The sequence below is a fragment of the Notolabrus celidotus genome, chromosome 14 (genome assembly GCF_009762535.1).
Source record: "Notolabrus celidotus isolate fNotCel1 chromosome 14, fNotCel1.pri, whole genome shotgun sequence".
NCBI classification, from domain to species: domain Eukaryota; kingdom Metazoa; phylum Chordata; class Actinopteri; order Labriformes; family Labridae; genus Notolabrus; species Notolabrus celidotus.
Window position 1 is genome coordinate 7,633,018 of NC_048285.1, and position 22,103 is coordinate 7,655,120.

Below are 22,103 nucleotides of genomic sequence, written 5' to 3' on the forward strand. Positions count from 1 at the left end.
TATGGCATAGCCTAATATGCAAATATCTGAATTAATAATGAATTTAACTGGTTTAATGATGCATCCTTTTACAGATAATGCCAGCCACAACAATTAGCCAACAACCACTTGTGCTGGGACAAAGGATCGACATTTGAAAAGGCGGTGCTCATTTTCAGTTTGCCTTCTTTAAAATTATTTCACAAGATGAATTAGTTTATGTGGAAACTTTCACAGTTTAAACTGAAAAGGCACATCTTAAGTATTTGCTGTGTTGCCTGTGTGTCAGTTTAGATCGAACAATGTTTGGTTTGAAAAAATGAAAATCACATCAGGTTACAGTTACAGTAAGTACTTTATTGGTTCAACAGTGCTGCCAGCGCCTGACAGATAAATATACAGTTTTGAGTTTATCTATTTACAACTTGCTGAAGGACAATACAAACAGTCCCTTGTTGACATACATAGCGTTCTTGAGTGTATACGTACTTTTGGCTGGTTTCCTTGTCCAAGCATATATGGTCCCCATTAAAAATGTGGTGAGTTAGGCTGTTTGCAAAAGAAGCCCTATCAAGTCTGAGTTTGTTTACATGTACTGTGTGACATGTGCAAATCATCAAATGGTGCAGCGGTAAAAAAAAGCAATGTGTATGGCTGTGTCTCTGTGTATGTGTGTGTTTTTGTGTGTGTGTATGTGCCTGCACAAATAGAGGATCTGGAATGCACAAATTGTGTGTACAATAGTTATATTCAGGCTATAAATATAAGAGAAGAAAGTGACATCTGATATTAACTGTGTTCAGTAGTTTCAGTTCAACACTAAGCAAACTGAGTTTCTGCAGTAAATGCTGTTACAGTTGTATTTTTCATCAAATCAGCCTTTTTATGCTTGGTTTGCATTGCAGAATTAGTTGCTGGCATTTGCAAAATAGTGTAATTTAATAGATGCTGTTAATTCTCAGTAGTACCATCTTCATTGAATCTCTCTGTATACTCTTCACTTACAGAACAGCTGTGCACACATACAGGCATGCTCACACGTCAACATTCATTCATATAAGCCACAAACAGTAGATCTAAACACACATATTATCATACACTCATAGAGTCAAATCATACCATAACAAACCATGCCTGACTATATCATAGATCCCCAGCTTTAAATGACATCCATGTTGTGAATTCTTAATTTAGCAACATTTTTAAATGTCTGCTTTCTTTTTTTTAATTCATGTTATAGAACTCTGTAATGTTGAGAGACGAATCTTTGAAACCACCGTCTCTGTGGTCTATTTATACACTATTTATAAGAAGAGCAGATTTTCTTTCTCATGTTTTTCCCATCTCTGTCTCTCTCGCCCTGCTGATCTGCAACGGTAGCTTAAACAAGCTTAAAGTTGACGCTGATGACAACAACTTTCTCTATCCCTCAGGTTAGTAACGGCTGAAGATTACATCAGTGCTCTGCAATCTCAGGGCAGCACTGTTCACTGTGTAAACGTACTGTTATACTCGTATATATTAAACTCCTGAATAAAATTTTCAAAGCTCTGTTTCAACAGCACCAACATTTGTAACAATAAGCATCCCTTTTACCAAATTCCTTCTCTACCCTGCGTTTTTAATAAAAGTCTCTTCAGTCCCTTTTTCCTTCCTTCACTTCAGGAGGGATATGTCGTCAGCAAAGTCCCCATGCGGGTGGAGACAGCGGGCGAAGCGCCACTGGCACACCATGAGACAAAGCGGCAGCATAAAGAGAGCGCAGATCCCTGCCATGATGTAGGCGATGGTCATAAGAGTGGACTCATCCGTCTGAGGGATGTTGTAGCCGCAGTCCTCCAGGTCAACACCATGGAACGGGCCTTCCACTCGGGCTGAGCGGAACTCATCGTGAACTGCAGATGGGAGAAGAGGATCGTCATTGTTTGAAAGCACAGCAGTAGAGAGATGTATTTGAGAAATCCTGTTGTAGCAAACATTTCCTTTCATTTTAGTAAGTCCCTAAAATCTCTTTCTATGTCCATTATTCTTTTTCGACCCTCTCCTCCTCACCATGACACTTGCTAACAGCAAAGCCGATACGTTTCTTTTCCCGGTCGAAAACCACATAGAAGCCCTCCATGATGACCGCACCCATCACTGTACCAGTGCTGGACTGGGACACGGCAAACTTATAGCAGTCCTCCTGGGCAGAGGCCACATCCTCTACTGGTCGTAGGTATTGCTGTATAAATGACAATTAAGGAGAAGAAGGGAAAGTTTGAAAGGCGAGTCAAGATTAGAACAAAACAAACAGTATAGTTACCGCTGTCAAATCTTCTTTCCTTTTTGAGTCATACTCTCTATTAAAGAGAATGCTTTCTCTTTTGTTATGTTCAGGTCGGTATTCTATATTTTGAGGCGTAGCTTCACTAGCATTGCTTCTTTTACTCATGCATGCCATACATACAGTAGGTGCATCTTTCATGGTCCAACATATCCTGTGATTCTTTGCACATCAATTCAAATGTGTGACAGACTATCAAGTGACCGAAAAGAACAATGTTCACTATAAACATTTTGTTTCAACTCAGTGGAAAACATCGATTGATACCAAAACAAGACACATCAAAAACTTGAATCTATGTTTAAAATGTTGGGGATAGTAGTCAAGTTACGTAATGCTAACTATATTAGATTGTTGCTTTGCATCAGGTGTGGCACTATGTTGTGCATATTAAAAAGCAGGAACAGCAAATGTGATTTTTTGAGCCCTAACCTTGAACAAGGACACAGCTACAGACTGACGAAATTACCATTCACCAAAAGAGAAGTCAAAACATTTAAAGCTCCTCATACTGACTGAATGCAGAAATGGTCATTAACCCCACCTCCTCCATGTTGTCAGATAGGACGTGGGTCAAACTTAAAAATCAAATACACACTCTGAAACATTTTTACTTTTATTCAAATTAGTTCTTATCATGCTAATCAATGTGCAAATACCTTTCCATCTTATTTAATTATTCATATCTAATTTATTTCAACTGCTAATTTGATGCTAAAAAATGGTGTTTAATGCCATGATTGACATCTCTGTTGACAAATAAGCCCTCCGTGGTGCTGTGTGCAGCTGATTAGAAAAGCAGAAGACGACTTAAATGACAGTCATTGATGCAGGAATCTGTCAGACTGTAGACTATATCCACCTAGGGGGTCTTTCTTGTGTCACTGGTAAGTTAAATGGGAGTTATGGTCGAAAGAATGTGCAGGACATGAACAATGCTCTGTGAGCTGATCCCTTCTCATACTCTGGCTTCAAATGTGCAAGATGTCAGCGTCTGTCAGGGGATTAAGGGTGGAGTGATGGAGTGGTGGGGTGGGGGGGAGTACTTTGGCTCTCTTTCTTTGCACAACAAGAGGAGGTGACGACGTGTCCCATCTTCAGATACAGTCCACGGCATGTGAAAGAATGTCAACTCATATACTGTATAACTTTAGTGAACATATCTTAAATGATGAATTAAATACAAGTAATTTATGGTTCTGGTTATTTAAGTTGATGATAAAGCAAGGTATGCTCAGTGCAGCATGTGGTTGTTGATGTTGGCGGATTAATGGAGTGAAATAGCAGCAAGCAATGGTCTGAAGGTAATGTACAGAAGGTGATATAATTTCTGAATCTGTCCACCAGAGGGCACTGCTGTGTTTTTGTGTATTACATTTGAAATGCACCACTCAGTTTATAAAGTGCTCTCTATGTATTTATCAACAAACTGAGGCACATTAAGGTTTCTTTACACTACTTGTTTACGGCACAATGTGAGAGAACCAAAAGAAATAAAAGCAAATTAAAAATTGAGAGTATATTCTTAAATAGAGATTAGAGACCCAAAGTCAGCCTCAAGTGTTTGTCTGTGGTTCATCAGTAATTCCATCTTTGATTTTCTTTTCAAGTTTAGGGTCAGCATTCTTTGTAAACAGTGTTTGAGAGTTTTAGTGACTATTTCATTTTAAAAAGGTGAGTGGATAGAATCTGAAATCTTTTCTCGAGCATTTAATTCTGCCATCAGCACCAAGGGCGCGAGCCTCCCACAGGTTTACACGGCTAAACCTCTTTTCAAATCCTCACACTCAAATCTTATTCATTCTAAAAGCATCAAGGTCTCTGAATCAAAATGGTGTATGGACTTTTCAGAGCGTTATGAAAGGCTTTAGAAAATATATTCAAAGGTTATTTGCTTTGAAATGTGGTCATTATTTCTTTTCTCGTGGGGCCTTGCCAGAACCTTCATCTGTATTGAGGAGTGTTTGAAAGAGTATCGCAGAAAGACAGAGTGACTGGAATTGTGACCGCACTTCCTGTGAGGGGGCACAGGAAATGAAAACTCTGCATTTATTCAGGATTACAGGCAGTCAGCGAAATCACCTTGGACCTCTGAATTAAAAAGGATGTACACCACTCATAGAAATAACCAACTTATTGAAAGGCCTCCTCAGTAAATATCAAAGTGTATGACAGGCTTTTGAGAGCATTCAACAGGTCGCTTGCACTGAGTAGAGATTTCTTGTTCCCATCAGGAGTCCAGGCAAAGTGAGAAATATGAGATATCGATCATTTGGACAGACTACCAGGCTGAGGTGAAGTTACTTTGTATGGCTCTGTACAACAAGTGTCCTCATAAAGTTGATCCATCACCTGAAATCATCATTTAAATCAAGCCTTATGAAATGTTGCAGGTACGGTGAATTACCTGCGGTAGGATGGAGATTCTGAAGGACTGGTTGTGGTTTTCACTCATCAGGTAGAGCGATATGACCGGGAAGATGTTCCAAGGTGTTGTGCCGGCCTGCCAACATACGAGCTGCTCCCCGAGCCAGAAGCCAGAGGGAAACTGCTCCGTCTGAAAAACAGGGCCAAAGTGACTTATCTTTTTCCTTTCCTCAGACCAACTCGTTCCAAATAAGAGTCATACGAGGAGGCTGGAAATAATCCAGTAGGTGAAGAGGATTCATTCGAGTGACTTCAGAAACATGTTCTTATACAACTTTGAAACACATCTTTGTCATAGTTGATCAGGTGAAATACATGAGAGCCTCTCTTGTAATCTCTGTACTTTGAAATTACTTTCCATTTTCCATTAGGAGAGGCACAGCTGACTTGATTGACAGGCGGGAACATTGTAGCTGTTGGCTAGGAGGCTCAAAGCCCGCCTCTTTACGTCACACTCGCTAAACAGCAGTTAGGTTGAGCTCAACATTTTCAATATGGCTCCCACCGACGATTGGGTGACGTCACGGATACTACGTCCATTATTTATACAGTCTATGGAATGAACGCAGTCTTTAAAAATCCATGATACAGCCCCAATAATTTAGCACAATAAAGCAGAGAGCCCTGAGTGTAACCTGCAAGGCAAACCCCAGGGCAAAAAGCACACAGTGACTCACTTAGGTAACCCAGATTTTTTTAAATCCACATCTTTTCTCATCTGCAATGTAGTGACTGGACTGTCAGAGGATACAGATCAAGCAGAATAAGAAAACCACAGAGACACAGGAGAAGTTTGTGGGAGGGTGAGGAGTAGTGCCTTCTGTATGTAGAAGAAAAACCAAAAGAAATACATAGAAAGAGTTTTATACAGAACACTAAGGAAGTCTGACTGACCGAAGAAGCTGCCTCAATAGCCTTGACTGCAGCCTGGAAGACTTTTCTGGGCAGCCGAAGGTTGGTGGTGCCGCTGTCCACGATGCTCTTATCATAGTTGTACTGTAAAAGACGGATGATCATCACACTCACAAAGCTTAACACAGCTTTTAGTTCCATTCTGTCATATTTCTTAGGTTTGCAGCCATCAAATGATCTGTCACATCTTACCTCCTTACAGTCCATGTTGAGGTCCAGTCCATTCACCTCAATACGTACGATAATTACCTCATAGTACCACTCCCTGCGGATGGGAGTGTACCAAAGCTCTTCCACGTACAGCGATGGATCCACTCCTCCAATGATCTAAGAGTACAGGTATAAATGAAGCCCAGTACAAGTTTGAAGAATACTGGAAGCATTGTGTTTGAGTCTGTGTTATGATGTGCCTCACCATGCTGCCGCCGACAGTCGCACTGCCCAAGGAGTAGTTTTGGGTGAAGCCAGCTCCACACAACTGGAGGGAGAAGAGGTTGGCGACAGAAGTCTGACGAACCAAAGAGTCAAAGAAAGGTTCCAATGTCTCGTCAGGCTGTAGAGAGAGAGAAAGAGAGACCGAATCAGAGTTGCAGTGAATTGGATAGCATTACCTCTGAATGACGGAACCAAGCGTCTGTTTTTAGCTTTCAGATTTTAATTTCCAGGAAACTGATCGAATTTCGTCCCTTCTCTGTTTCCCTCTCTGTCTTTCCACTGATATTATTCCAATCATTTATTTAAGAAGTGGTTTAAAGCATTTTTGATTTAAAGCTGAAGTGGGACTGCGAAGATGGCGATGCCTGAGACTGTCGTGTAATAAAAATGGAGGGTGTCATGTAACTGATCCTGAGGCGGGATCGGGAATATCTTAGCATTTATACCACAGTTAAATTCTCGTTGATATTTATAAACATGTTTAAATATAATGTTCTATTTCTGTATGTATATGAAAATAAATACTGCAAATAACATTTAAATAATGTGTTTTTTTTACTTTGATACATTGCGTTCCCAGGCCAGCTGAGAGATATTATCTCGCCAGCATGTCCTGGGTCTTCCCCGTGGCCTCCTCCCAGACGGACACGCCCGAAACACCTGCCAAGGGGGACCTCCAGGAGGCATCCTGACCAGATGCCTGAACCATCTAGCACTACACAATCCATCGTAAAAACTAACCCATGCCCAGTCACACTGTGTATCTGAAACCATGAGTTGGCAGATCTTTCCAGGTTTTAAGTCACCCTGTTACCCATGACTCTCACCCGAGCTATATCAGCGTAGGCCAGTCCCAGTATTCCCTCCCAGTTTGATCCATTGATGAAGAAGCGGTCAGACTGGGTGATAGCAGCGATGTTAGCTCGTAGTGTGGCGTTAGGCCCATGCGGCACAGAGACCAGGTCGGTGCCCAGCTCCCCCTCCCAGCGGCCCTGGGTGTAGGGAACATACACGCTCCTGCCCTGGTCACGGTACGAGCCAGAGCTGTGGGTGGATGTTCATGTGAGAGAGATTGAGACAAAAGAAGATAAGTTAGGAAATAGAGGATAAAAAAGAGGAGCTGCCATGTAGACAGATATATCCGTCTCAAAGAAAAGCTATTACATATTCATCCAATGAACAAAAAAACAATACATTTGTGATTGTGATGTACCGTGTTCATTATATTATTTTCATCTAAGCATTGGACTGATGATCTATTATGAATATATGAGCCCTATGAAGTTTTTCTCTGTGTTTCACATTCAAAAAGTCTCATTATGTGAAATATGAATGGAGACGTGCCACTCAAGTTTAGTCAAAGAGTGAATTAAAGAGCTTAAAGTTAGCGAAGCCTGCTCCCTTTCAGAAGGTGAGATGAGGAAATTAAAGAGTCCACACTCGCTCTCATGTTTATCCATGTTTACTCAGTTCCTTAACCATACAGGATAGTCTGTGTAAATACATGATAATAACAGGAATGACTTGATATACAAGTGTAACATTGAGTTCTCATTGCATAAGGTGCATCCTCGTCACTGTCACCTCACCAAGAATTAAAAACAACGCCCAAAGTCTGTGTGGTATGATGCACTACCAGCCGTACCTGTTCCGGGCAGCATTTTTATCATCAATTAATCAATGAAGCTTTATTTATATCACACCTTTAATACAAGTCAAATGCAACCCAAAGTGCTTCACAGTGATTGAAAACATGAAGGAACCAGAAACAAAATAATGGCAAGACATATAAAAAAAAAAAAAAATGGATTGTTGCACACCAACAACAATAACATATATTTAATTAAAAAAGGTTAAAGCATCAAACTAATATTAAGAATATAGATAGTTAAAATAAATAAATTAAAAAGGGTAAGGATAAGAGTTGAAAATAAAATGAAGGCTAAAAATATCAATAAAACTCAGTAGATAAATACAAAAATAAATTACTAAATAAATAAAAATAAAATAAATAGTTAAAATTAATCAAATAGGGCACAGACATGGCCTAATGATTAAGTTGGGCGCCCATGTAGCGGGTGGCCCGGGTTGGAATCCAGCCTGCGGCCTCCCTCCCACATGTAACTCCCCCACTCTCTCCCAGTTTCCTCCACTATCCACTGCCCTCTCCACTATAAAATAAAGCCCCAAAAATATAACTTAAAAAAAAATGTAATAAAATAATAAAACAACATCAAAATCAATATAATCGTAAAAAGTAAGTAATAAAATTGTTAAAATCTACATAAAAGCCAGACTGAATGAATACATTCTTAGTTTACGTTTAAAAGTCTCAATATGTGTAATAACAGAACATGGACTGTGTCAGACACAGACAAAGCCACAAGAGAAAGCCAAGAGCTTCACCACAGTGGCAAGGGAGAGATGACGGGGAGGCACGAGGTGAAAAAAATCACACTCCTCACAGTCAAGTCTCAGTGAAATCCTCAGATAAGAATCAAAAGAGAGAGGGATTTGAACTCCATCATTCATTGTGATATTTGATTCGTTAAAACGTTCAGAAATCTGCTCAGAAATCAGAATAAAGGAACTTCAGGACATTTCAGTTTGAATTTACATCTTATTTTAATTTATGTGAAAATATTTCAGATTTAGAGATACTAAATAAATGTACAGCTTATTCTTATGGCAAAGGTGATATTCATGCACACATACTGTAGAGTGTCTGCACCTGCAAATTTGCACCTCATAGAAGTTCCTCTCTAGTTTCTGATGTTTTTAAAGAGTACACAATGTGTTGTATATCTTACAGATAGAGTACTCACAGTGAACGATGGTAGTATCTCCGCAGGAAAGGATGAGCAGCTGCTCCAACTGCAAAGTTACTGCTTCCTGTGTCCACCAGGATGTTCAACTAAAGGGACAAAGAGAGGAGAGAGAGGTTTATTAAATATATACTTGTGCGTTTAATAAGAATCAGTGGGTGTGTAGAAGTGAAGCTTGGGTTTTATTGTGAAATTGATTGTAGTAACTCTCAGCAGGGCAAAGTTTAATCATTACATCTCTACCTTTAAAACATACACAGCCATTTCTGAATACATATCTATGTTTTGTTTTTGATATTGATATCCTAACTTTTTAAAAAATATGTACAACAGGCAGTTTTTTAGTTGTAAGCCTCACCTCACAGATTTACTTTCTTCTGTATCAATTTCTCTTTCCTTGTCGTGTCCTGTGCTGCTTCCTGTTGCCCTGAACGCCCTTCTCCGTCCCCTCTCTGTCTCCACTCTAACTCTCCACTCCTCTCAGGTTGCTCATTCAACTCTCTCTCTCTCTTTCACTCTCTTTCTCTTTCACCCCCCCTCTTCTGTCTGCATCAATGTGGGTATCATATTATGTGCAATCAGTCAAAACAGTTACCGAAAGTGTGAATGGAGACGTACAAAACCCTCCTATACCTGCGTCACATTAAACCTTGTACACTATACTTTTGACATACTGTATATAAACTGCTCTTTGTCATAGATCGTAGACACAATTTATAGTATCTTCTCTGATGCACTGCTGCTTTCATACACACCATGCATGTTGTTTCAGTCATCTTACTGCTAACTGAGTCATCCTGATGGCTAATGTGTGCTAGTGTTCTGGTAGCTGGTTATCCAGGATGACACCTACAGATTCCTTTGTTTCGCTCAAGTTTAAGCACATAGTGTAATATATTACTTATTGAAAGTGGGGTGAACGCTGTGCAGAGAATATAGATGGACAGTGCGGTCCACAAACAGCCAAACAGATGAACAGACATGCAGCCATAGAGCCACAGCAAGCTGTTCAATAATGTATTGGCTCTTAAAATACCCCGAGAAGTGGTGCTGTCTCAAGGGCTGGGCCTGAAAGCCCAGAATAAATACTGACTCTGTCCACCTCACAGTTTGATACCCGCACACATGCATCCATCTGTTCCATACAAGCATGCCTGCATTCACTGTCTACAAACTCCTCTGCTGCCTGTTCAGACACTCTGTACAGGGAGATGTGCTGACTGCTCAGGTTGGATGTCTCTTTGGTACACAAACCCGAAAGGCTGCATCCTGACACACTGAGACCTCATGTCTCTCCCTCATGTCTCTCCCTCTCCCTCTCCCTCTCCCTCTCCGTCTCCCTCTCCCTCTCCCTTCCTGTCCTCCCTGGCAGAGCGCCCGTCTGTTCCAGCCATTATATTTGCCCTCCCCCCTCTTCTATGGAAGAGAAATCAGCTCGTAGTTACCAGAACAGAGCGCAACATATCTGAAAGTTACTGTAAATGACTCAAGGTCATCTGCTTAACATCTCAAGGGAAATGAAACACCTTGATTCACCTTTACAAGTTGAATCATTTGAGTTCAGGACCATATATCCTCGTTGTACACTGAATTGCAGAGTCTCTTTATTCATTTTATGTAAAGGATGAGAATTAAATATACAGGCTTCAAAGGCTTGAATACATGAAGATCCTTTGATATAAGATTTCTTATATAAAGGGAGAGTAAATGCTTTATAAGTGTGCGGTTATGGTTACGGTTATCTAAAGTGGTCGTAGTAATAAATGAGACACTTACAGACTCTTTGAAACAGGATACAGGCTCTCTTACATTCTCTTTAATTACAGCATATATACATACACCCATTAATATCGTCTGATCATATCTGATCAATGCCAGAAGTTTAATTCTTTAATACCTTTAAGAATATGTTCATATTTGGCTTCACACTATGTGCAAAACATTCTGACAATATAAGACTCTCAGAGATATATCGCTATCAGCGCATAGATTTCCCATATGCAGATTTGAAAACGTCTCTTAGAGAGCAAATTATGCAGAGAAGAATGTGTTGTCATGTCATACGACCATAGACTGTATAAATAATGGACGTAGTATTCATGACGTCACCCATCTGTTTTGAGGCCAATCGTTGGCGTTCACCATATTGCTGCTGTCCAACTAGTATGAGGTAAAAAGGCAGACTTTGAGCCTCCTCGGCAAAAGCTACAGTGTTCCCGCCTGTCAATAAAGTCAGCTGTGCCTCTCATTATGGAAAACTCATAATCTAAATATCTTTGAAATTACCTCGAGAAATGAGCTATCCAGACTACACTTGTCTTTTGTACCAGGCTGTAAACATGCTTCTTTCTGCTGTAAAGATTGTCTTTTTTGATTTGGTAATTACGTGGTTTCCGGTACTTCCAGAGCCAGCCTCAAGCGGATCCTTGATGAACTGCAGTTTTTACCTCTTCCTCATTGGACTCATATTTTTAGATAGTTGCCGCTTGTATACATCATAGTTTGCCCTGCAGAGAGGGCTCCATAGATTCCACTGTCTGCAGCACATGCGTGATACAGAGGGTGGTCCTCACTATACGGTTTTATGATAATATGAATTAATCTAAAAGTTATTTTTTGAAGAAACTAGATTTCTTTCTCAGAGTACCTTTGCAATAACACAGGAGTAAATAATGTTTTTTCATCTCACTCAGGAGTTAATGAAGGGAAGTGTGTATTTCTCACAGCAATATGTCTGATATGATGATGTGCTAAATTAAAACATTTCCTATGACACCCGGGCCAAGACTGTGGACACTCCAGCAGGATGAGTAATAGCTGGCAGCTATGGAAGCCCAGCCACTTGTTGGTGGATGCTCAATTCAGATATCGCAACAGTGTGCTTTTGGCTGACAGTCACTGTTGCAGAGCAGTACCTCCACCTATGGCTCTCCATCCCGTCCTTGTCTTTTCTTCTCTGTGTCCTTTCAAGTCCATCTCTCCTTTTCATTGAAACTCTTTTCATTCACGCTCTTTCTCTCATCTTCCCTCCCATTCATTTATCTTCCTGTTTCCCTCTCTCTATCACCTTCGCCTGCTCCTTCATCTCCTTTTTTACCATCTCATCACTTTCTCTCCCTCCCTCTATCCGTCGCCCTCTGTGTGCCAGCCTGTACACCGCAGCTGCACCCAGCTGGCACTCCTCACTCTGCAGAATTAATGGTTCCATTATCCATCTCATTCAGTGCTTTTGCTCACTTTCACAAACTTGCACGTACACACACAGGCCATCTGTCATTGCAGGGCCAGCAGCAGTATTAACAGTGTATTTTATGTTTTTATTTTGCTTCCAAACCTCTACACAAAATCAAATATCTTAAATTACTTGTGGATAAAAGCAAGAGGATATTTACACTTGAAAGGAGGAACTGTACATCCGTCATCAAGTTGTGTCATAAGTTTATAATGGCACCACCTCCTACTGTACTACATGTAGACCTCAGTGTGTGTTTGTGAGTGTCATTTGATTCTTTTGTTATCACAGTTATTATAACTTGTCTTTTGTTTGAATAGAGTGGGAGAAGCATGGAGAGACACATTAATACGTTTGTTCAAAACAAATAGAAGTCTACAACTTCAATGTTAATAATGTGACAATTTTGAATTGTTATTATTATAACTTTTATTTTTTTTTACCATTGACCATCTCAAAGATGGTCCTATCATGTCCTTATGTAGCTTTTAGTCATTTTAATCGTATGGTGCTATTTGTACTTTCCTTTTCTTTTTTTCTTTTTCTTTCTTTTTTGTTTGTTTGTTCGTGTTTTGGTTTCTCCTCTCCCTTCTTATTTTGATTTGATATTAATTTTTTGTTTTTGTTTAATTTTGATTTTTTAGGGAGCCTTTTTAACATCTGGCAAGGGACTGCAGATGTAAAGTAGCCTTTTGGCTAATTCTAGCATATTTACAGAAGTGTTAATTAATATACATGGTCCTTTTAAATGAATAGTAAATGAAACAAAATAAACTGATATTGGATGCAACATTACAGCAAATTAAATTCAACTAAACAGGAAAGACAAAATATGAAAACTGCAGTTTTGCAGACTCATATTCTTTCCATGGGAACAATGAATAATACTTACATATATTTTGAATGTCATCCTTATTTTTGTTTTGGTGTAGGCCAAATTGAGAATATGAGTGATAGGCCAAACAGTGCAAGACTATATTGTAAGAAGCTTTACAGGTATGGCTTTAATAATCCCATCCCCTTACCTTCTGCGGAGGAGAGCCCACAGCCATTTCCACGTAGTATCCCTGACCTGACTTTCCACGCAGGTTGTCAATCATGTCCACGAAGCTTACACCGCCTGCTGCCGCTCCTCTCCGCTTGCGCACAGCGCGTATCCCCGTGTTGGCGGCAGCGGCAGGCGAACGAGGCGAATTGACGCGAGCGACTTGCCGCAGTGGTACGCGGATGGCTAGAGGCAGGCCCAAGGCGTCCGGCGCGGAGTGACCGTGGCTGAGCAGACACAACACCGTCCATATGAATAGAGCCGTCAGCCAGCAGGGCTGTAGCGTCGACGCATCCATGTTTAAACTCAGTAAAGTTGCAATTTTAATGAGTAAGTTGTGGCGCTTTGTTCAGTTTGACATCCTGTCTGCAGTCGCAAAGGAGAACAGATCAGCTGGTGATGATGCCAAAATGACGGCTAAAACCATGATGGCACAAACATGAAGAGGGACAGGGTCACTGTGTTTTTCTCCAGTTTTCTTAAAGAAGAAACCAGTCAATACTAGGAAAAAGCAACATGTACGTACATACTGGACATGCAATCACCCTGACAATTAACCCTGGCAGCCCTCGGTGTCACAGATAATGTGAGGCGACGGGTGAACTACACGCTCCCTCTCTGCGCTCAGCAAATCAACAAACCGCAGGCCTGGCTCGTTTTCTCCGCAAATCCTCCTTTCCAAAGACCGAAACCATCCTTGACCGACGGGCTATCGTAATCCGCATCCTTCCCCTCTCCGGACCCGTTCATTCTGTTCACCGCCTTCCAGTCTTTCACCTCCTCCTCCTCCTCCTCCATCCACCCCGCTGCATCCTCCAGAGCTGCGAGAGAGCAAGAGCAGCACCACCGTCAAGGTAAAGCACAAAACAACCCGACTTCCTCTTAGTATTTTCAAAATAAAAAAGCAATACGAGCAATAAACAACTTGGAACAGGGGTATCAAACTAATTTCAGGTCAGGGGCCACATACCGCCCAAATTGAGCTCAGTAAAATCAAGTAAACAAGGTTCACAACAACCTACAAAGAAGGGCAACTACAAATTTTTCTTTTAGTTTTAGTACAAAGTACAAAGTACAAAGTACAAAGTACAAGTAAATTCTGAAGATGTTCACATTTAATGAACTATATTTTTACTAAAACAGCTATTGTATTTTTCACTCGATGAGTCTAATCATGGGGCCGAATATTATATTCTTTAAGCCCTGAGACCTGCTGCGAACACAACAAGCACACAGGTTTCCCACTCACCTGCGTTGTTCAAGTGCGCTCCATCAGCACATCGATTGTATGCAACCCCTGGAGAACAAATCTGATATAGCAGTTACTTTTATTTTTACTTTTATTTGGAAAATTGCAGTTAATGTCTTCTCTGTAATTTTTTCATTTTGGCAAGTCATCCGCGGGCCGGATTGGAACCTCTGGTGGGATGGTTTTGGCCCGCGGGCCATATGTTTGACACCCCTGACTTAGAACATGCAGAATGGCATCTCATTAACTGGGCAAACTATCAGTGAATTAAGGAAATTAAGATTATAACAAAGGGTGGGACAAAATATCAATATTTTGACGCTTCCCATCCAATATAACTCTCCACATTACCACTTTATGACTCCTTAGTGTTAAAGACATTATATCATTCATTTTACCTCAGCATTTGTACTTTTCACTCAGTCAGATAAATCGCATATCCAAGCGGCAACCTCCTGTCTTAGAATATGAGTCCAATGCAGAAGTGCTAAAAACTGCAGTTCATCAAGGATCCGCTTGAAGCAGGCTCCAGAAGTACTGGAAACCACATACACACCAATTCAAAGAAGACAATCTTTACAGCAGAAATCCTTCCAATGAGAGGCACAGCTGACTTGATTGGCCGGCGAGACACTGTAGCTGTTGGCTAGGAGGCTCAAAGCCCGCCTCTTTACGTCACAATCGCTCGATAGCAGCAATATGGCTGCCGCCGCCGATCTGCCTCAAATCAGCGCTTCAGAAAGAGGTGGGTGACGTCACAGATATATATCAATGTTTTATACAGTCTATGGTTGTATCATCATTTGATTGTCTTGCAATTTATTTATTTCAGAATCGCTGTTTTGTCATATTATTGTTATCATGGCTATTTAATGAAGTACCACACACTGTTATTTTGTATCTTATTGTACTGCATCGTGCTATATTGTGTCTTTTAGTACTGTTTTGTGTCGTATCATTTTCTATCTTAATATATCATATTGTTTCATATTGTATCCTATTATTTTATCTTGTGGTTCCCAAATTAATTGTCACTGTGAGATGAAGACTGACATTTTTTCCCCCTTATTGCTACTGTTACCTTGTTGGGGGAACTGTGGTTCAGTTGTAGAGTCAGTCGTCTCTTGATCAATGGGCCGGGGTTCGATCCAGGCCTGCAGTCAACATGGCGATTTGTCATTGGGCACTCACTTAACCCATGAACCCATTAACCGTTGGATTAGTTCAATTTGATGGACTCTTTACAAAGCAGACTTTGCCATGGTGTATCAATATGGTCTGAATGTGACTTGTAATGTAAAAGCGCTTTGAGTCGTCAGAACACTAGAGGAAACGCTATATAAACAGTACATTTAACATATCATACATCTGTGGCACAAGACAAAATATTCCACTCTTCAATATGACTTTACTCAGCCCTTGTGAGATGGAAAGAATTGTAGTCATAGGGATGAAGATGGGGGTGGCATTGACAAGTACACATGCAGCCCATATTATAATGCCAACAAATACTGCAGAAGGTTTTTTCAAGGCTTGATCCAAAAAGGTTCCCTCAGGTAGGTAATAAACTTTCACATGCAGAAAGATTATAAATGTAAGACGAATTGAGGATGTTCTTGTGATCAAATGGCAGCAGGTGTCCTATGGCAGTGAAGATGTCTAAAACCAGATCATTTGCTTGGAAACACATCGCCTTCTTGTGATGCAGATTTTAACCATAATGATAATTATATGAAGTTTAGAGATATTGCGACATATGTATGATTATGTGTTTTACTTTGAAGGCAAAGTCACTGTAGTGTCATGACTATAACTACTTCCTCATAGACATCCTTGAGACAGGTAGCTTTTTGGGTAATGTAGTTTTGATCCTGATAGCTATGCAGATCTTGTAGGCATTGCTACTTCCTTGAAGCCAATAAGGGAAAGCGTATATTATTTCAATTATATTGACAGTTAGTACAATTTAAATACATTTAAAAAATCAGACCCAAATAGTTCAGAGCATGCCTTTAATTTTTTTTTCTGGGCTTCAGATAAATGCACTGGAGTTTTATAAATACACAGAGAAAATATTGCATTTACTGTGACCCTATTCTGATCTATGTGCTTTGAGTTTATGTGTTTGCATTATACATTAGACACATTTGCACAATCCAGATAAAATAATTCTGTGAAAGAGACTAACTATTCCCATTCATTATAAAGAACACAATAAGGTTTTACATCAAACATGGGAGCAAGCAGTGGGTTCATTTTTACATCCTTTCTCTATAACAGACCGCCTCTCTCCTGAGATGATCCTGGACAGTCCCAGTAGGAAGAAATAGGGAGAAAAGAAGCGGGTGCTAACATACTCTCCCCATCTTTCCTGTCTATGGTGAGTCCCACAGAGTCTTTATAGTGATGGAACAGTCCGCACTGCTCCTCCAACAACAAAGCTGGGTCCTGGAATCCTGAGGATGCAGGGGAACACAGATGGAGAGGGAATAATCAGCGCTTGGAGCTAGGTCGATATGCCCTCTTTTTTCAAATCTAGTTGGATTTGAAACTGTAAAGAGTGTTTTAAGTTGAAGGGTCTGGCTGGCAAATGCCTAAAAAAATTCAGAAAAATATGCACAGAGGAGGAATAATGGAATAAAAAATAAATCAAATAGCTTTAAACAATCCATGTGTGTAAACTGTGGATTCTTATTACAATGAAAAAGTATAACTGTGTTAAGACTGAAACTCAAAACTCACTGTCTGAAGTGTCTGACCCCTTTCTTCTCTGCTCGCCATGTTTGGCACTGAGGGGCTCAGCTCTGCCCTCTGGTGGGCACCACACTGCCAGGAGTCCAGAATTACTCACCCTGCAAACACACATACACACACACACGCACGCACACACACACACACACACACACACACACACACACACACACACACACACACACACACACACACACACACACACACACACACACACACACACACACACACAGTCCATATATGGTCACTTATACTCATATAGTGGTGTCTGTACATACAAATCCAGACTTGAACATCCATAAATCACATCAATCATGTCCCTCCAGATTTTATCATACATGGCCAACAACCTGCCTAATGTGAACCATCTCTGCATACAAAGGTCACCGATCAGGTATCATTGACTCTGCTGCCTTATCACTTTGTACCAGCTGATAACATGGACTGATAGAGATACACTGTGATCCTGTCATGATATAACTCATTTTTCCAGGTAAAGATGTGTTTCTTAATCAGGCCTGACTGAATGACTGACAGAGGAGGCAAAGGTACACACACTCATGTAGAAGTGCAGATACTTATATAAAGAAAGACAAGAAAAGTAGAAGTGCTGATTCAACTTCTTCAAAGGTGCATCAAAAGTGAAAAAGAGCAGGCTTTGAATGGTATTTGCCTAATGACAGTAAATTGTGGCCCTCTGAGGGATGATGAGTAAAAAAGTAACTGCATTTCTCAATATATTATGAAGACATTTCAAAGAGTTAATTCTACTGGAAGAAATGCACAGTGACTGTCAAAAGTGAACATCTCGCTGCACTGAATCTGTCCCAGCATTGTCAACACGGCTCACGATGGCGCTAAGTTCCTCCTGTAAGATACAGATTGGCTGTTTCCAAAACTGCCTACTATACTAGCAGTACGTACTGATTTGGCCAGAATTCAGTATGTAGTAAGTAGTAAGTGAACAAGAGCAAAATCTGCAGTATGCCAAAACTCCCCGGATGTCTACTCAAATTTTCACTACATACTAAATTCAAAAGCAGTATGTAGTAGGCAATTAGCGCCCCCATGTTACACTCTTGGACGCCTTTGTAAAACATAAAATGCCCTCTGGATGCTGTTGCAATTGAAAACATGTGAAAAATAACCTTGAAGGTGTCCTACCAGCTGGTTAAATCAACCTGATTTATATTCAGTTGTTATACAGGGTTCAGTTTAAAAATCTGTCTCATTTGATTTTTATTAGTTATATTACGCTTTTCAGTTTTTCAATGATCACGTGGAAAAGAACAGATTATAGCTTACTATAATGTGAGGATAATGCAGGTAGTAGTATTTATTTTCAGTTTATTATGTAAGAATAGTTATATGATTTCCTTTTACACAATCAATTTGTCTCATAAATATTCGCCACAGTGCAGGGAATTAGACGTAAGATGCTCAAAATAGCCTGTTACTTCTGCCTCACTTTTGAATGAACCCTACGCTGTAAACTACTGAAACTCTGTAATCCTCAGGCTACCTACTGCCCAGGTTACAATGTTACAATGTCATTTAGCAGACGCTTTTATCCAAAGCGACGTACATACGAGAACAAGAACAACAAAAGCAAAGATCTAGACAAGAGGAAACAAGATCAGTAAGAGTAACAAAGTGCTTCAAGTCAATTTGGGTCCAGGTACTGCCAAGCAGTGTAAAGGCAATGCACAAAAGTAAGTAAGGAATTTTTTTTTTTTTTAAATAAAATAAGGAAAATATATAATGAAACAACCAACAATTTAAGACCTTCCATTATCATCATCAACAATTAACATCACCACAATAATTACCAAAGTACCAAGTGCTGGGTCACTCCAGAGCTGAACACAGATTCCCAGAGTAGAGCAGGACAGTGCGAGTCAACTGTAGCTGGAAGACATGATATGCCACTGAGGTTGTCCACTTAAAATCTAAACAAGCCCTCCTTCATTTTCAACAACCTTTAGTTTTGCAAATATGATTACAGAATGCCAAGGAGAGACAGAAAAGTAAAGAGCTTACAAAATGCTGCTAGAGATGCTCATAAATCACAACTTCATGTGAGTTGAGGTTTTTCTTTTGTCTGTTTCCTCTGAACACATAAGAGGGTAAAGATATTTATTGTAAACATATTGAGGTGACGTTAAAAGTTGTCCGAAAAATGATTATACAAGTAAACGACACATAAATAAAAACTCTGCTTAAGTGCAGTAGCAGAGTATTTGTGCTTTTCTGCTTCCATCCTCGTATAATTGATAGACACTCACCGGTCCTGAGGGTCTGTAGTCCTGAAGCCTTTAGCAAATGGGTTGCTAGCAATTTTCAGTTTGGTGATCTGACCAAAAAAAGAGGAGAGGGATGATAGGTAGTGCATGCTTTCAAACACTAGTATCAAACTGATGTTAACCTGGGTAAAATTTAGTTTGAAGTCATCTTGGGTTTCCTACTCTGTGGTTCTGATAGGCAGTGACAGCCATAAAGCGTGTCTCTGGGAAGGAAAAGGAGCAGAAGTTCCTGTATGCATTTAAGTGGCTGTTAGGACCTGGATCCACATATACCACATGGAAGCGTGGCTGGTAGCGATGCATGGAGTTCAATATCATCTGGCAAGGAGGAAGTAAAAGAAAACATATAACCAGACATTTTGAAAAGAAAAGAACATCAAAATAATGTGTGTCCTGAGCTCCGTCTGCTTTGAAAGGTGGAAGCATGCAGGAGTCACACAGGAGACACTGACTTACATGTCCGTTGTCGTCCAGCAGGTTGTTGGTGAGCTTGAGAGTGTCAAAGGATACAGTCTGCTTCATCCACTGGGCTCCGGAGGCAGGTGAGTCTGGATGGAAATGCATCCTGCTGGGGGCTACAACATCTGCTCGCCCTGCCACCAACCAGGATGAGCTGTGGAAAGCATATCTAATGCACACATATGTACATGTTACAGATGCGTAAAACAGGAGTGTGGTGATGAAGCTTTCTGTTGCAGCCAACAAGCACATACCAAGTTTGCAATTAACAAGTACAAAGAAGAAATATATAGAATATTATAAATAAGCTTTAAAATAATGGTATGTTGAAAATTGAACATCTCTAGGATACACTAAACACATGTCTGACCTGTATCTTTTATTATCAACAGGAATAAAGTCCATGAGGAGGACGTATTCAGCAGCAGGATCCATCCCAGAGATTTGCACTTGGAATGTAGGAAACATCCTCCTGCAATATGTGAACAATGAAACACACAAAGATGAGGCAGTGGAAAGAGAGGAAGCGCTGAGACGTGTACGTTAATGGAAATAGAGTTATTGTTACCTGCCAGCTTTGGTAACAATCATCTCGGTGCCCAGATGGTCAAACTGCTGCCACAGTGCTTGCATCTCCAGCTGAACTCTGACCTCACAGACTTGGGGGGCCTTGGCGCTGGACAGTAACCCCCTGTTTGCACAGCAGGGCAGAGACAGTTCGCAGTTCTGAGACAGCTGTGGAACTAGAGAGAAGAAGAGAAAGTACAGGGAATGAGTGATGAGTGGTTTGTTTTGTTTTCCATTTTGTCTTCAACTCCACTGAGCTCCCATTTCTGATGATAAAACAAAAAAATTACCGTCCATAATTGAAGGTTTACAAGAGAATCTATAAGAACGAGTTTGCCGTTTGGACTTTTCTCTTCACCCCTGTCTCTTCCGGCAACAAGTAGCAACCTCTGTCATATCTTCAAACCCAACAACAGACCAAATCCCCCCTCCAAAAAAATGTTCTGCAACACAGAACTAAAAGCAAAAATCTTCTTCCTCTTCCAGTGCGAGATGCTGGATTAGATGTACACCCAAAATCTAAAAGTGGCTGCCTGTGTCCAGGAACAAGCTTCTTTTATACACCACAAGACCCTCACAGGGGACCTCTATGCCTGCCTCATCCATTACAATACTCACAGTGCCACTGACATGCACTAATCAAGGCCCGACGCACATGCTGCCCCAAGAACTGTGAATTCAAGTATGTGCAAACACGCAAACACACTCACACACGCATCAATTTTCAAGCATTGGGAAATCCTGCCTCTCCTTTCTTATAGCCTAAAGCCTTAAGTGGAGCTTGTCTTGTCCAACCAGTAGGACATTAACAACATCCTAATCAGCCCGGTGTTACTGGGTGTGGACAGATGAAGACAGCAACAAACTCCTTTTATTATTCATAGGCAATATTGTTGGAGCAGAGTTTCAACACCATACCGATTAGTCAGTTATCCCCCACCACCATCTGAAATTAATATATCTGGTTTAGTTTATATACGTATGGAAACATTCTTACATATTCATAAACTTTACTATAGCACACTGTTCAATAGTTCTGGACTTATTTCCAATAAGATATTCCGCCTTTTACTATTCTAAGTTCCCAAATACTGCCTCTGTTGTGCCACACTAAGTTTCGTGTCACATGCACCTATGATAAACGTGCATACCATTCTACAGAACATACAAAGTAAACCTTAAATGAAATATGTTTTGACTAATTAAAAGTTGTGTGATTACAGCTGAGTGAAGGTGTTTAGTGGTTTGGTTGTGGTGTTTTGTGTGTCTGTCTGGCCTCCTGCGGCTCTGTGATGGGGCGGTGTTGAAGTGATCTAGCCTGAGGGATTTCAAAGGACTTTTCCCTTATAAAACACCAAAACTTAAGTGAGTCAATAGACCAGCTCAGGTCATTAATCACAGCTTTCATGACCACAGGCAGAAATAACTCATATGTTATTGGGTGTCCCTCTTAAGTAGAACTGATTGTATTAATATTGTTCCTCTCAAACTGACCTAGTGATCAATAATGACCTCTTCAAAGGGCTGTCTGTGTGATACAGCACTTGAATAATGCTGAAGGTTTTCTGTTATATTCATACAATGTTATTTTTA

The 22,103-nt window shown here is 40.4% G+C and overlaps 2 protein-coding genes and 1 long non-coding RNA gene across 3 annotated transcripts; 1 reads left to right on the plus strand and 2 right to left on the minus strand.

Moving 5' to 3' along the window:
* Nucleotides 1-315: 315 nt before the first annotated feature.
* bace1 (beta-secretase 1) lies at nucleotides 316-14,032 on the minus strand. The gene is made up of 9 exons (XM_034701809.1): nucleotides 13,162-14,032; nucleotides 8,905-8,993; nucleotides 6,907-7,123; nucleotides 6,060-6,197; nucleotides 5,837-5,971; nucleotides 5,627-5,728; nucleotides 4,713-4,862; nucleotides 2,032-2,203; nucleotides 316-1,874 (listed from the first exon to the last, which is right to left on the minus strand). Exons 1-9 carry the CDS (start codon nucleotides 13,477-13,479, stop codon nucleotides 1,636-1,638), a joined length of 1,560 nt encoding a protein of 519 aa, XP_034557700.1. The 5' UTR covers nucleotides 13,480-14,032; the 3' UTR covers nucleotides 316-1,635.
* Nucleotides 14,033-16,443: 2,411 nt separating this feature from the next.
* On the minus strand, nucleotides 16,444-21,162 carry LOC117825852 (T-box transcription factor TBX1-A). The gene is made up of 8 exons (XM_034701810.1): nucleotides 20,801-21,162; nucleotides 20,512-20,686; nucleotides 20,314-20,415; nucleotides 19,941-20,112; nucleotides 19,647-19,802; nucleotides 19,467-19,534; nucleotides 17,173-17,282; nucleotides 16,444-16,886 (listed from the first exon to the last, which is right to left on the minus strand). The coding sequence occupies exons 1-8, from the start codon at nucleotides 20,805-20,807 to the stop codon at nucleotides 16,702-16,704; spliced, it is 975 nt and encodes a 324-aa protein (XP_034557701.1). The 5' UTR covers nucleotides 20,808-21,162; the 3' UTR covers nucleotides 16,444-16,701.
* LOC117825854 lies at nucleotides 19,958-21,732 on the plus strand. The gene is made up of 2 exons (XR_004633922.1): nucleotides 19,958-20,026; nucleotides 20,336-21,732. It is a non-coding gene; the product is annotated as an uncharacterized LOC117825854 (long non-coding RNA).
* Nucleotides 21,733-22,103: the final 371 nt, after the last annotated feature.